General features: G+C 44.4%; 1 protein-coding gene across 1 annotated transcript in view; it reads right to left on the bottom strand.

The window, feature by feature from the left end:
- Positions 1-8,730, bottom strand: part of PRSS12 (serine protease 12) — a 66,139-nt gene extending 57,409 nt beyond the window's left edge. Inside the window, 1 exon segment of the mRNA XM_030564310.1 lies at positions 8,235-8,730. Within this exon segment, the coding sequence (XP_030420170.1) occupies positions 8,235-8,622 (388 nt within the window). The 5' untranslated portion in view covers positions 8,623-8,730.
- Positions 8,731-11,629: the final 2,899 nt, after the last annotated feature.

Here is an 11,629-nt window from a genome sequence, read left to right as displayed (position 1 = left end):
CGAGACATCAGTTGCGGACACAGCAATATTTAGAATGAAGTGATTCCTGACATACCAAAAAGGGGGCTTTAATAGTTGTCTGTCTCTTAAAAAATAAAAAGGTTATTTTTGTACAATGATCTTTTTCCTTTCACAATCCTGTGGGACACCCATGGTAAGCAATAAGAGTGCTTCCTGCATAAATATTGCAAGACCGTTCTGTTATCTGGATAAGTAAATACTTGAAGAGTAAAATTCTCCTTTCAGAGCCACAAGATAGATCTTGACTTCAATATTCTGCTCTTTCTGCATCTACAGAATTCCCATTGGCAACACTGAGACTACTGATATACAGAGAGTAGACTAAAGTAGTCAAGATTAACTCTGCACATTGGAGAATTTTGCCCTAATACCTGAAGTCCTTTGCTTGTCTAACATTGTAATATATATAATATCAAACATTACATAATATAACGTATGTTTATAAATTCTCCAAATTTTACAAGACCTCTATGAAAGTTTTATTTACAGGATGTCCGTTTGCACAATATCTGACAAAAGTAAACTGATACAATACTGTATGTACTTTATATGTTATTCATGCACTTTAAAGTATGTGTGAGTATATATCATGTGACTTGTGTCATAATTATGTAGTGGATAAAACCAGTTTGCAAATGAACTAAAACAACTTCCCTCAAAGTTTACTTAACATGTTGCAGTATTCTGGCACACTGGCAGTTGCTACTCTGAATTTAACTCACTGGATTCATATAGTTTTAAAATACACAATTGACAAAATGTGATACATAATTTCTATATGAAGGAACAGAACTAATTTTAAATAAACACATCAGTCTTTTAAACTTTTTGGTCTGGCTCTTTTTTCTATAGATAAAACTCTTGATTTTTGTAATAGGCCTAGTCTCTTAATATGAGATATATGATGTACCACGGTGGAACAAGGAATTACATTTATCAACACTAGTATATGTTCATAACATATTGCTAATTGGCTATTCATTACTATACCCTTATAGAGAATAAATGGTCCATGAGAATGTATTTTCCTGAGTGTACGTGATTCTGTACATGCATTTAGGACCCCAGTCAGGTTCTTTTAAGTCAACAGGAAAACATCTGTTTACTTTAGTGAGAGTAGGATCAGACTCTTAGTTACAAGAAAATAATTTAAAAGGCCTTCACTTTAAGAGTCATATATTGCAAACCTAAACCCTGACAGGCTGCATGCCAAAGGTTGCCGATCGCTGCCCTAGACCCTAGAGCAAGGCCACCATAGAAGCCAAGCCCATTGGCTACTTCCCTGGCAGCTGTGACTATCTCCTCTGGAGGGGATACAGGCTCCGGAGTAGAGTTACCTCTTGGTAAAGCAGCATTACTTCATGTATGGATTTCTGCCCAAACTGCTGGGTTAGCAGGAGAGTGATTTAAATGGTGATTTAAAAAAAGAAAAGAAAAAGAAAATTAAAAAAAAAGTTGACCGGCACTGAAGGAAGCATGCCACAAAGAACTACTGCTTGTCTCTGCTACCATCATACCCATCATATACATCCTCTCAGAACCCACTGAGTCCTGGCCATCACCTAGAGTGGCTTCTCAGAAGGTAGGAATACACTGGAGCTTCTGCTTCTCCCTTCTATTCTCCCTGCCCTATCTCACACTAGTAGTTTCAAAGGATACAGATAATCCTTTTTGACTAAGGCCTGGTCTACACTACGCGTTTATACCGAATTTAGCAGCGTTAAACTGAATTAACCCTGCACCCGTCCACACAACAAAGCCCTTAATATCGATATAAAGGGCTCTTAATACCGATATCCGTAATCCTCCCTGACGAGGGGAGCAGCGCTGAATCGGTATTGCCATGTCAGATTAGGGTTAGCGTGGCCGCAATTCGATGGTATTGGCCTCTGGGCGCTATCCCACAGTGCACCATTGTGACCACTCTGGACAGCAATCTGAACTCGGATGCACTGGCCACGTAGACAGGAAAAGCCCTGCAAACTTTTGAATTTCATTTCCTGTTTGCTCAGTGTGGAGTGCCAATCAGCACTCATGCAGTCCCAAATCCAAAAAGAGCTCCAGCATGGACTGTACGGGAGATACTGGATCTGATCGCTGTATGGGGAGACAAATCTGTTCTCTCAGAGCTCCGTTCCAGAAGACAAAATGCCAAAGCATTTGAAAAATCTTCAGGCTATGACAGACAGAGGCCACAGCAGGGACTTGACACAGTGCTGCGTGATAAGCGTAACAGAGAGCCAAAGAATCAAATGGACGCTCATGGAAGGGGCGGGGGGGACTGAGGACTCAAGCTATCCCACAGTTCCCACAGTCTCCAAAAAGCATTTGCATTCTTGGCTGAGCTCCCAATGCCTGAAGGGTCAAAACATTGTCACGGGTGGTTCAGGGTATATGTCGTCAATTTACCCCTCCCCCCCTCGTGAAAGAAAAGGGGAAAATATCGTTTCTCACCTTTTTTCAATGTCACCATATATCTACTGGATGCTGCTGGTAGACGGGGTGCTGCAGCGCTAAACAGCAGCATCCCTTCTCCTCCCCTCCCCAATGACAGATGGTACAATAGGACTGATAACCATCGTCATCAACCCGTGAGTGCTCCTGGCTGGCCTCATTGAGGTCGGTCGGGGGCACCTGGGCAAAAATGGGAATGACTCCCGCTCAGTCCCTTCTTTAAGCTTCGTCTCCAGGAGATTCAGTCCTGGCTGGAATACCATAGCAGCTGGAGGCTGTGCTCCTCTCTCCCTCCCCTCCTTTAATGTCTAATGGAGATTCAGTCCTGGCTGAAATATCATAGCAGCTGGAGGCTGCCTCCCTCATTTTATCTCACTAAAAAGTCAGTGTTCTTATTCATGCATTCTTTATTACTTCATTGCACAAATGAGGGGATAACTGCCATGGTAGCCCAGGAGGGGTGTGGGAGGAGGGAAGCAACAGGTGGGGTTGTTGCAAGGGCACCCCCTAGAATGGCATGCAGCTCATCATTTCTGCGGGATGTCTGGGCTCTGACCTGGAGTGGCTGTGCTCTCTGGTTCTTTAGTAGGCTTGCCCATATTCTAGGAGGACTGACTCTCTTTTAGACAAAATGTAAAGAAGGGAATGACCTGGGGAGTCATTCCCATTTTGGTCCATGTGCCCCTGGCCAACCTCAGCGAGGCCAGCCAGGAGGACCTATGACAGCGGCAGATGGTACAATAGGATTGGTAACCATCATCGCCAATTTCCAAAGCAGCAGACAGTGCAATAGGGCTGGTAACCGTTTCTGCTACCTTGCAAAGGCAAATGAATGCTGCTGTGTAGCACTGCAATACTGCATCTGGCAGCAGCATCCAGTACACATACGGTGAGAGTGAAAAAAGGCTAAACAGGCTCCATGGCTGCCATGCTATGGCATCTGCCAGGGCAATCCAGGGAAAAAGGGCACGAAATGATTGTCTGCCATTGCTTTCACGGAGGAAGGATTGAGTGACGACATTTACCCAGAATCACCTGCGACACTGTTTTTGCCCCATCATGCACTGGGATCTCAACCCAGAATTCCAATGGGTGGGGGAGACTACAGGAACTATGGGATAGCTACCCCCAGTGCAATGCTCCGGAAATCGGCGCTAGCCTCGGTACATGGACGCACACCGCCGAATTAATGTGCTTAGTGTGGCCGCGTGCACTCGACTTTATATAAGCTGTTTCCAAATACCGGTTTCTGTAAAATCGGAATAATCCCATAGTGTAGACATACCCTAAGAAGGTGTTACGTGAAAGACATTGAACCAGCTCAAATCAACCTTTTACCATGTCTTTAACAAGCTTGCTTCATACAGAACTATGTGAATTAAAAACTGCAGACACAGAAATAACTGTCAAAAGTAACAGTGGAAACAGGGCTGGATGAAGATGTAAATATCCCATGCTCCCAGAGTCAAGTGATCTCATCAGAATTGTTTCATTTACTTAAAAGTATATTTCTAGCTCTGTTGGTTGCAAGTAAAGCTTCAAAATGTGGCCTGAACATAAATGATACAGTGATATCTCCCTGAGTCTGCAGGTTGCTGAGGCAGTGCTCTAATAAGAGGTGCATCTCAATTGGGTGTTATCACCAAGACACTGTTCTAAGGAGCCCCATTAACACTACCCTAGTAGAGGATTCTGTGCATGGCAGGAGAAGAGTGCTGTGAGTCTGCTGTTTCCCTAAGTAATTTAACGCCCAGGCTCTGTGTGTGGGAGAGTGGACCCATGCTGCCACCCCATATGCTTTCAAGAGAAGGGAGATCTTGTTGCCAATCTTGGGAGGAAGAAGGGGGGCTCTGCCTGTCTGGGAAGGGAGAAATCCCCATGGCATAGGGATGGGGCAGAAAGGCAGGACTATGGAGTAGGGAGGGGTTGCATGTCCTAGTGTGTCTAGGACCTCAGACTGCCTTAATCTAGTTCAAAATGAAGAAAGAGGAACAGAAAATCACATATACAGACTATAAACCTACACACTCTCAACAGAAACTCCCTTTCACTTCTACATGTTTTATATTACTGAGGAAAAATATTTGCAATGTGTTTCTCAATCAGTTTCACCCAAGGTTACTGACAGTCAATTGTGTTTATATACAGTTTGGTAATTTTAGTTGCTCTGGGATGTGCCCCAAGTCAGATGGTTTCATAGATGGTGTTACCATTTAAACCAGGTTGGGTTTGCTTCTAAATGCAACTAAGGGCATCTGTTGGGCTATTGCTGAGAACTGCTCTGCAACACCTGCCACATAGGCTCAGGATGAGACACGGAAAAACTCAGCCAATTTTTAATTAACTCTAAAGAACAGATGCGCTTCATGTTTCTTGCAGTTTGTAAACAGTATGACTGTCCCACTTGCCCCTCTTGTTAGTTTGCGCCTAAATCCAAAGATTCTAGCTGTCTGTATTCTACATCTCATGAAGAACAAGTGTCAGGATAGATTGTATTTGAATCAAATGAGATGAGGGTCACTTCCAATTGCTTATATGCAAATTTTACAGCAGATGTGTTTATGGTGTTAGCTAAAGGTGTGCCAGCATTTCCTTTATAGACTGCTACTATGTTCAAAGGTTTGTAACTTGGGTGTAAATCTATTTTTGAAAAGCGAGATGGAGGCTGATATTTGATACCCTTAGTTCTAGTGCTGGCTGTTCTGAAGTTACAAACGTAGAGCAAAGCACATGCAAACATCTAACATCTGTATTTCATTTACATTTTGGGATATACAACACGTTGTGTGCTAGTACTTAATGAACCGTTAAAAATGTATGTTTTAAAGTCAAATGGCGGACTGAGTAGTGCCCTGAAAGTCACTGCACTAGCCTTTCATCCCTGAAGGCCTTGGATCAATTGCTAGTTAGATCTAAACTGAAAATGAGTTTGATGGTCTTATCCTTGTACGTAATGGTCATTTTTCCACACCGTTTAATCCCCTGCAGTAATTCAGCAAAGAGAGAGAATGATCTAAGATTTGCAAAACTGGGCCTGTCCTAATTAAGAACTGAAGTGTATTGACTGGTATGTACGGGGATGTCAGTGCAAGAACTGCTTATATTATGGGCCCAGTGGAGTCAATGGGAGTCTTTTTGTTGACTCAGAGGTGTGCTGGGGGCCTGATCCAATGTCTACTGAATCATTGGAAAGACTCCCATTGATTTCAGGGGATACCAGATCAGGCTATACCTCCGTGTAGCCATTAAATTCAGTCTGAAATGATCTAATCCCAGTAGTTTACCCCTGGGGAAAAATGGATATTGTGCGTCCATGAGAACTACTTTTTCAAGAACCAGCAAGGTTACTGCACATTCAGGGATCTTTAAGAAGGAAGATTCCTATATACTGCATGTATTGGTTGAAATAGTTCTTTGGAGCATTACAGTTCATCATGTCAATGATCAATGGCTTAAGACTCCTTTAAAAATAAATGTAAATGATAGGCATGTGATGGAGCTGCAATTATCTAGCTAATTGGATAATCAGGGGATGGTGTAGAACCGTAATAAAAATGGCTCCAAAGAAGGTGCTTCTGTCTCAGAGAGAAATGTGACTTTCAGGTATAATTTTTATCCCATGCTTTTTGTTGTTGTTGTTGTTGTTGTTGTTGTTGTTGTTTAAACAGTACAGGGAGGAAGTATAGGCTGATCAGCCAGGGGCTTGATCCTTCTCTCACAACTGTATAGAGTGGTGGTAACTCAACGGGCTTTAATGTAGTTACTCTGACAATGAGAAGAAATCAGGCCCTGAAATTCTGTAGACCTGGAATTTATTTCCAGTTCTACCACTAATTTATGCAATCTTGGGTAAGTCACTTAACCTCTCTGACTTGTTTTCCCCATTTGTAAAATGGAGGAAAAAGAACACTTATCTCTGAGATTCTCAAATGAAAGGTATTAGAACAGTTTTATGTTGTACAACCATAACATTGTGTATAGTAGCATTTTCTTATTAGTATTTTGACAGGGTAGTATTGTAGTCACTTAGTTTAATTTATGATTTCTTTGGTTAATCATGAACACCTTTTTTGTTAGGTTGCTTTCAAAAAGTAAGTAACATTCAAATGTTTATCAATTCAGAAGGAAGAAAATAAAATAAATATTTTAAATTATAAAAACGGGGATTACATTGATCAGACAAAGCACAATTTAAATTAGATTTTTTTGTTTGACTAATGTTAAAACATAAAGCAGTTAAGTACACACACACATGCACTAAAGGTCTGTCCTATTAACATTAAGGATAAGAGAAACTTAAAGCCAGAAACTCAGAGTAAAACCTTTACACATGCTATAGTGTCTAGCTATTGCAGATGCCTATGTATGCATGAGCTTCCATACCACATGGGCAATGTGAGTGATAGACTGAGTGAGATTAACTCTGAACATCCTGCCTTTTCTTCCTGTAAATCACATATTTAACATAGCTGTATTCTCTTTCTTTTTACAGGAAACTATTTATTTTGAGTCAGTGTTATTAGTCTTTGTAGAAAGTGGGGCTGACTTGCTACCATGTTCCATCACATACTATCTGAATACTACCTAGAATTTTTGGTATTTCTTTGACAAAGGCTTTAGAAACTTGTCCCATTAGAATCAATGGGAGTTTTGTGAGTAAATAAGTGCATGCAATATCTGGCCTTCTGGGCTGCTTACACACATACAAGTTGTCAAGCAGCAGCATTAACTTATACACCCAATTTTCCCAAAGTTTAAAAAAAAATGAAAGAGAATAGCTGAAAGCTGCCTTATTAAAGCAATTCCTTCTTATTTTCCTTAGCAAATTTCCAGAGAAGTGCACCAAAGTACAAAAAGGGGATTATTGTAAATTGAATTAGTGGTATACTTGATATAACTTTTCAGTTCAAACAGTATAAGAAATAGATTACCAGAAAAAGGACACAACAGGACCCTTATGCTGCAAAAGAAATGTACTGATGTCTTAAAGGTTAGAAACATCCTGTCAGAATATCTCTTTAAGTATGCTGTCTTTTTTTTTTTATGAGATATATGTTTTTCAATTTCCTGTTCGTTGAAAGGTCTGTTAGCAGGGAAATTGGTGTTAACCTCGTCTACTTCCACAGTGTGGTGGAAAATGAGATTCGTGAGTTCATCTTAGCTACACAGGACTCACTGAAGGAAAGTCATCATCCATATGTACAAAATTCACTTCTAGTGAAATATGGCTCTGCCAAAATCCCTTTTACAGAAATGATCACTTGCACACACTGTACATTCATTCTGTAATAGCACGGCCAGTTCGTTACAGCCTTTCCCTAGGGAAATGTGTTCGATACACCAGCACACCCCCAAGGCACCCAGTGCGGACACACAAATAGCTCAGCACGCAGCATACCCATATCAACCACACACGCACAGCCCAGACAAAACACAGCAGCCAACACACGCTCATTTCTGCAGTTCATCCACTCACGCATAGCAACCAAACGGACACACACAGGACACAGCGGAGCCAACACACACTGCACACAAGCAGCCGTTACACGCACCCTTCCCCCTCGGCGCGCAATCAACCCACTCTCACAGTATGCAATCTCGACACGCACGCGATGCACCCAGCTGCCAGCAGCACATACCCAGCCACGCAATCGATGCAGCCGCCTCCACAGGTATCCGGCTGAGGACAGGCTGGAGCCAGCGTGCCTGCTGCTGCCAGTCCAGCGCTCTGCCTCTCTCTCACACACACACACGCTCACCTTGTTTGCAGTCACAGTAGTCCCAGTCCACCCTGCCCCGGCTGTTCCTGTAGAAGCACCAGGGTCTGCTCCTGCCGTCGGGGTTCCTGCAGAAGTTGTGCTGGCCCCGCAGCCCCTTCCCCTGGGGGGTCTTCTCCAGGAAAGTGGGCACCTCCGCCCAGGGCAGGCACTCGGCGCCGAACTCAGTCACGTTAACAAAGCGCCCCCCTGACCCCTCGCCTCCAGGGCAGCCGGGCTGGTGCCGCGGGGCCGGCGGGGCGAGGTGCGAGCGGGGATGCTGCGGGCCATGAGCAGGGGCAAGGGGAGGGTTAAGAGAGGCCGCGTCAAAGCTGCCCGCTGCGGAGGTCGTCCCTAAAATCAGAGCCACCAGCAGGCTGGGTAATGCCATGGTGCCAGTGCCGCCTCTCCCGGGCCATCTCCCCCTCGGCTCTATCCCAGGGAGAAGGGGGAGGGCGGGGCCGCCGCTTCCCTCTAATCCTGCCCCCACCTCCCCCGGCGCGCACACACCCTCCCCCTGGCCGGCTCACGCTCCGGAGCAGCAGAGCCGAGGTACTTGCCCCCGGGGCGGAGCCGCCCGGCTCCCCGGGAGAAAGTGGGCGGGGGGAAGATGGGAATTGCTGCTACCTGCCTTGGCAGCTCCTCGCCGGGGCGGGAGGCGAGCCCTTAGCCCTCCGCGCCCCCCACCCCACGCTTCCTTGCAGAACACGGGGTGGCCTCACCCTCCTGGCACCCCATCAGCTGGGCTGCCCACACCAGGCACCCACGGAGGGCCAGTCCCGCTTCCTCCCGCCCGCTCCCCTGGGCGCCCCCCTTTGGGCACGTCTGGGCATGGAAGACAATTAACAGCTGCCCGAAAAGTATGTGTGAACATCCCAGGGAGCCTCTCTGGTCCCACCCCTGCATTGGTGCGGAAGGTGCTGGGGCACCCTTTGGCTTGAAGTGGTTTCCATTAAATACAGGGCTCTCACTACCCCACTATAAAAATTGTTCCAGCATCCCTGACCCCTACCTCCCCCACTACAGCCTCCTCAAGCCACTGATGAGGTTCCTGTCCTCATCCCCACCTCCCTCTCAACTCCTCTCTGCTGGAACCCCAAATCCCTCCCTGCCTTGGTTCCACCCCCAACTCTTCCCTCTTCCACACCCTCTCCTGCCTCTCTCCCTAGAGTCTCCTCTGTCCACTTCCCCCTGAAATCTCTGCTTTGTTTTCTGCCCAGGACCCTTCCTCCCTTGGAACCCCATCTGCTCTTCCCCCACCTCTGTCTGCACCCAGCACATTGACTCACTTTGGTCCTCTTCTCTCAACCTGTTTTTCTCTCTCTTCATCACATCTTCCCTTTCACACAGGACCCCGCAGGCCCCACCCCAAACTGCCTGGGAAATCTGGCAGTCTCTTTAACACCATCACAAAGAGCCACAAGAAGGGCCTGGACACCAATTCACAATGAAACCTCTGGGACGGGGAGTGTCTAGGTTGAAAGACAGAGAAATACACCCAGCACCAGGATCTGGGGGAGAGAAAGGCCAAGAGATTCCCAAACAGGTCTGGAAAACACAAAGGGGGGCTGAAAACAAATGCAGTAGAGGAAAATGACTTCAAGGGTTTCCTGCCTCCCACAGAACCATGTGCTTTGCATAGTAGTAATCCTCCCATCCCCAGGCATTGTGGGGTTCCACATGATCTAGTAATCTTTGATTTGCTCCTCTTATCAGGTTGGCCATCAGTTTGCCTTTTGGTCACAGACTGTTCATTTAAAACATCAGTACTTGTGGCACCTTAGAGATTAACAGATGCCACAAGTACTTCTGTTCTTTTTGTAGATACAGACTAACACAGCTGCTACTCTGAAATCTGTCATTTAAAACATGCGTGCACAAACCCCATTACCATTGTTTTTTTGAATCTATACTATTAATATTTTACAAAGTCTGAGGCTCTTTGGTTAAAGAAGTATGCTTTACTTGGCAGCTCTGTCCGTAGCATGAATCTTTGGATTCTCCTATCTGTAGTTTTCCCTCACTCCCCAATGTTTGTTTCAGCTAGGCAGTGTCATTCTGTCCACACTCTGTCCACACTCAGGTTGCTCTTGTATTCTGAGTAGTTCTCCACAGAAAGTGAGAGAGAGATTAGTTTTCTTCTTCAATTGCACTTTCCAGTTCTCCGCAAAGTTCCCGACACATACCATCACATCCCACAGAAGTATGTCTGTGACAGTTGTCCCTGACTGAGTGAAAGGGGCAAAACAGTTATGGATTTAAGCTTTTACTCATAAATAGAGAGGGGCTCAAGGCACAAAATTTCAGTCTGGATCAAGATCCTGGTGTCATGAATGACAATGGTTGTGATATCTGGATCCAGGGTTTTAGTTTTACTCCTCTCTGATTAAATCATTTTTGCAGCTTTATATTTGGTATATTAAAGATAAAGAAATTCTGATTTAAGTTTCCACAGCAACCTTATTTTTACCCCCTTGCACATAATCATTGCACTATAATATGAATATGAATGCATATATTGTTCTCTCTCTCTCTTAGAGCTTCTTTTTGAGCATATATATTTGCATTGGTGTAGTTATGAGTCTATCAGAACTGAAAAGGGTTATAATATGATTTTTAAAAATTCTGTGCTTAAATCTGATATACAAGACTTTAGCCTAGGAGCAAAATCATCATGACTACTTGTAAATTGTGTGTAAGTATACCACTATATTAACAGCTAGCTGGCCTAGTGCATTAGTATACTTGATTTTACCCTATGCTTCAAATCATGCTCAGTCAACTTGGACAGTGTCATCCGATTCCCTTGAGAACATTTTTTGACATAATAATAAAACCAATATACAGTTTTCCCTAACCTGAAAGCTTTTTTTCTTTGCCCATGACCAGAAAGCAGGGGTTCTGCAGGTCAAGACTGAAGGGAATTGGTAGAATTGTGTAGTGAAGCTTGTCAGCAGGACCTATGCAGTCACACTTGAGGCAATGCCTTTAGTCTCCTGGTTACTTTAGCATTGTAGTTCAGATTGTCTCCCCAAGATGTGAGAGCCTGCAGGGTATCTTCCATTAAATGATCTTCCTGTGAACAATAAAGAGTGTTCCATCTGAGGCATCCAAGCCCCTTCCCTGGTGGCTCCTAGTGGAAATATCTCCACGGGGGGTGGGTTTGAAATGTAACTAGGGCTTCAGCACTGGTGCATCCCACATAATACTCCCCAAAGAAACAAGAAGGCAAGCCTCAGAAAAGTAAATGCATCTCCTTTCCATGCATCCTCAATGATCCCCTCCTCAAATCACAAGGTGGCTCAGTTTGGGATTACTCATGTGAGTAGGTTTGGTCTTAAATTATTTTTATTGTGTTGACCATTGTTGGCTATAATCTTTGTAATCCTACTATTAAA

Source organism: Gopherus evgoodei, chromosome 5 (genome assembly GCF_007399415.2).
Source record: "Gopherus evgoodei ecotype Sinaloan lineage chromosome 5, rGopEvg1_v1.p, whole genome shotgun sequence".
Classification (NCBI taxonomy): domain Eukaryota; kingdom Metazoa; phylum Chordata; order Testudines; family Testudinidae; genus Gopherus; species Gopherus evgoodei.
The sequence above is the reverse complement of the archived record's forward strand: the minus strand, read 5'-3'. Positions and strand labels throughout refer to the sequence as shown.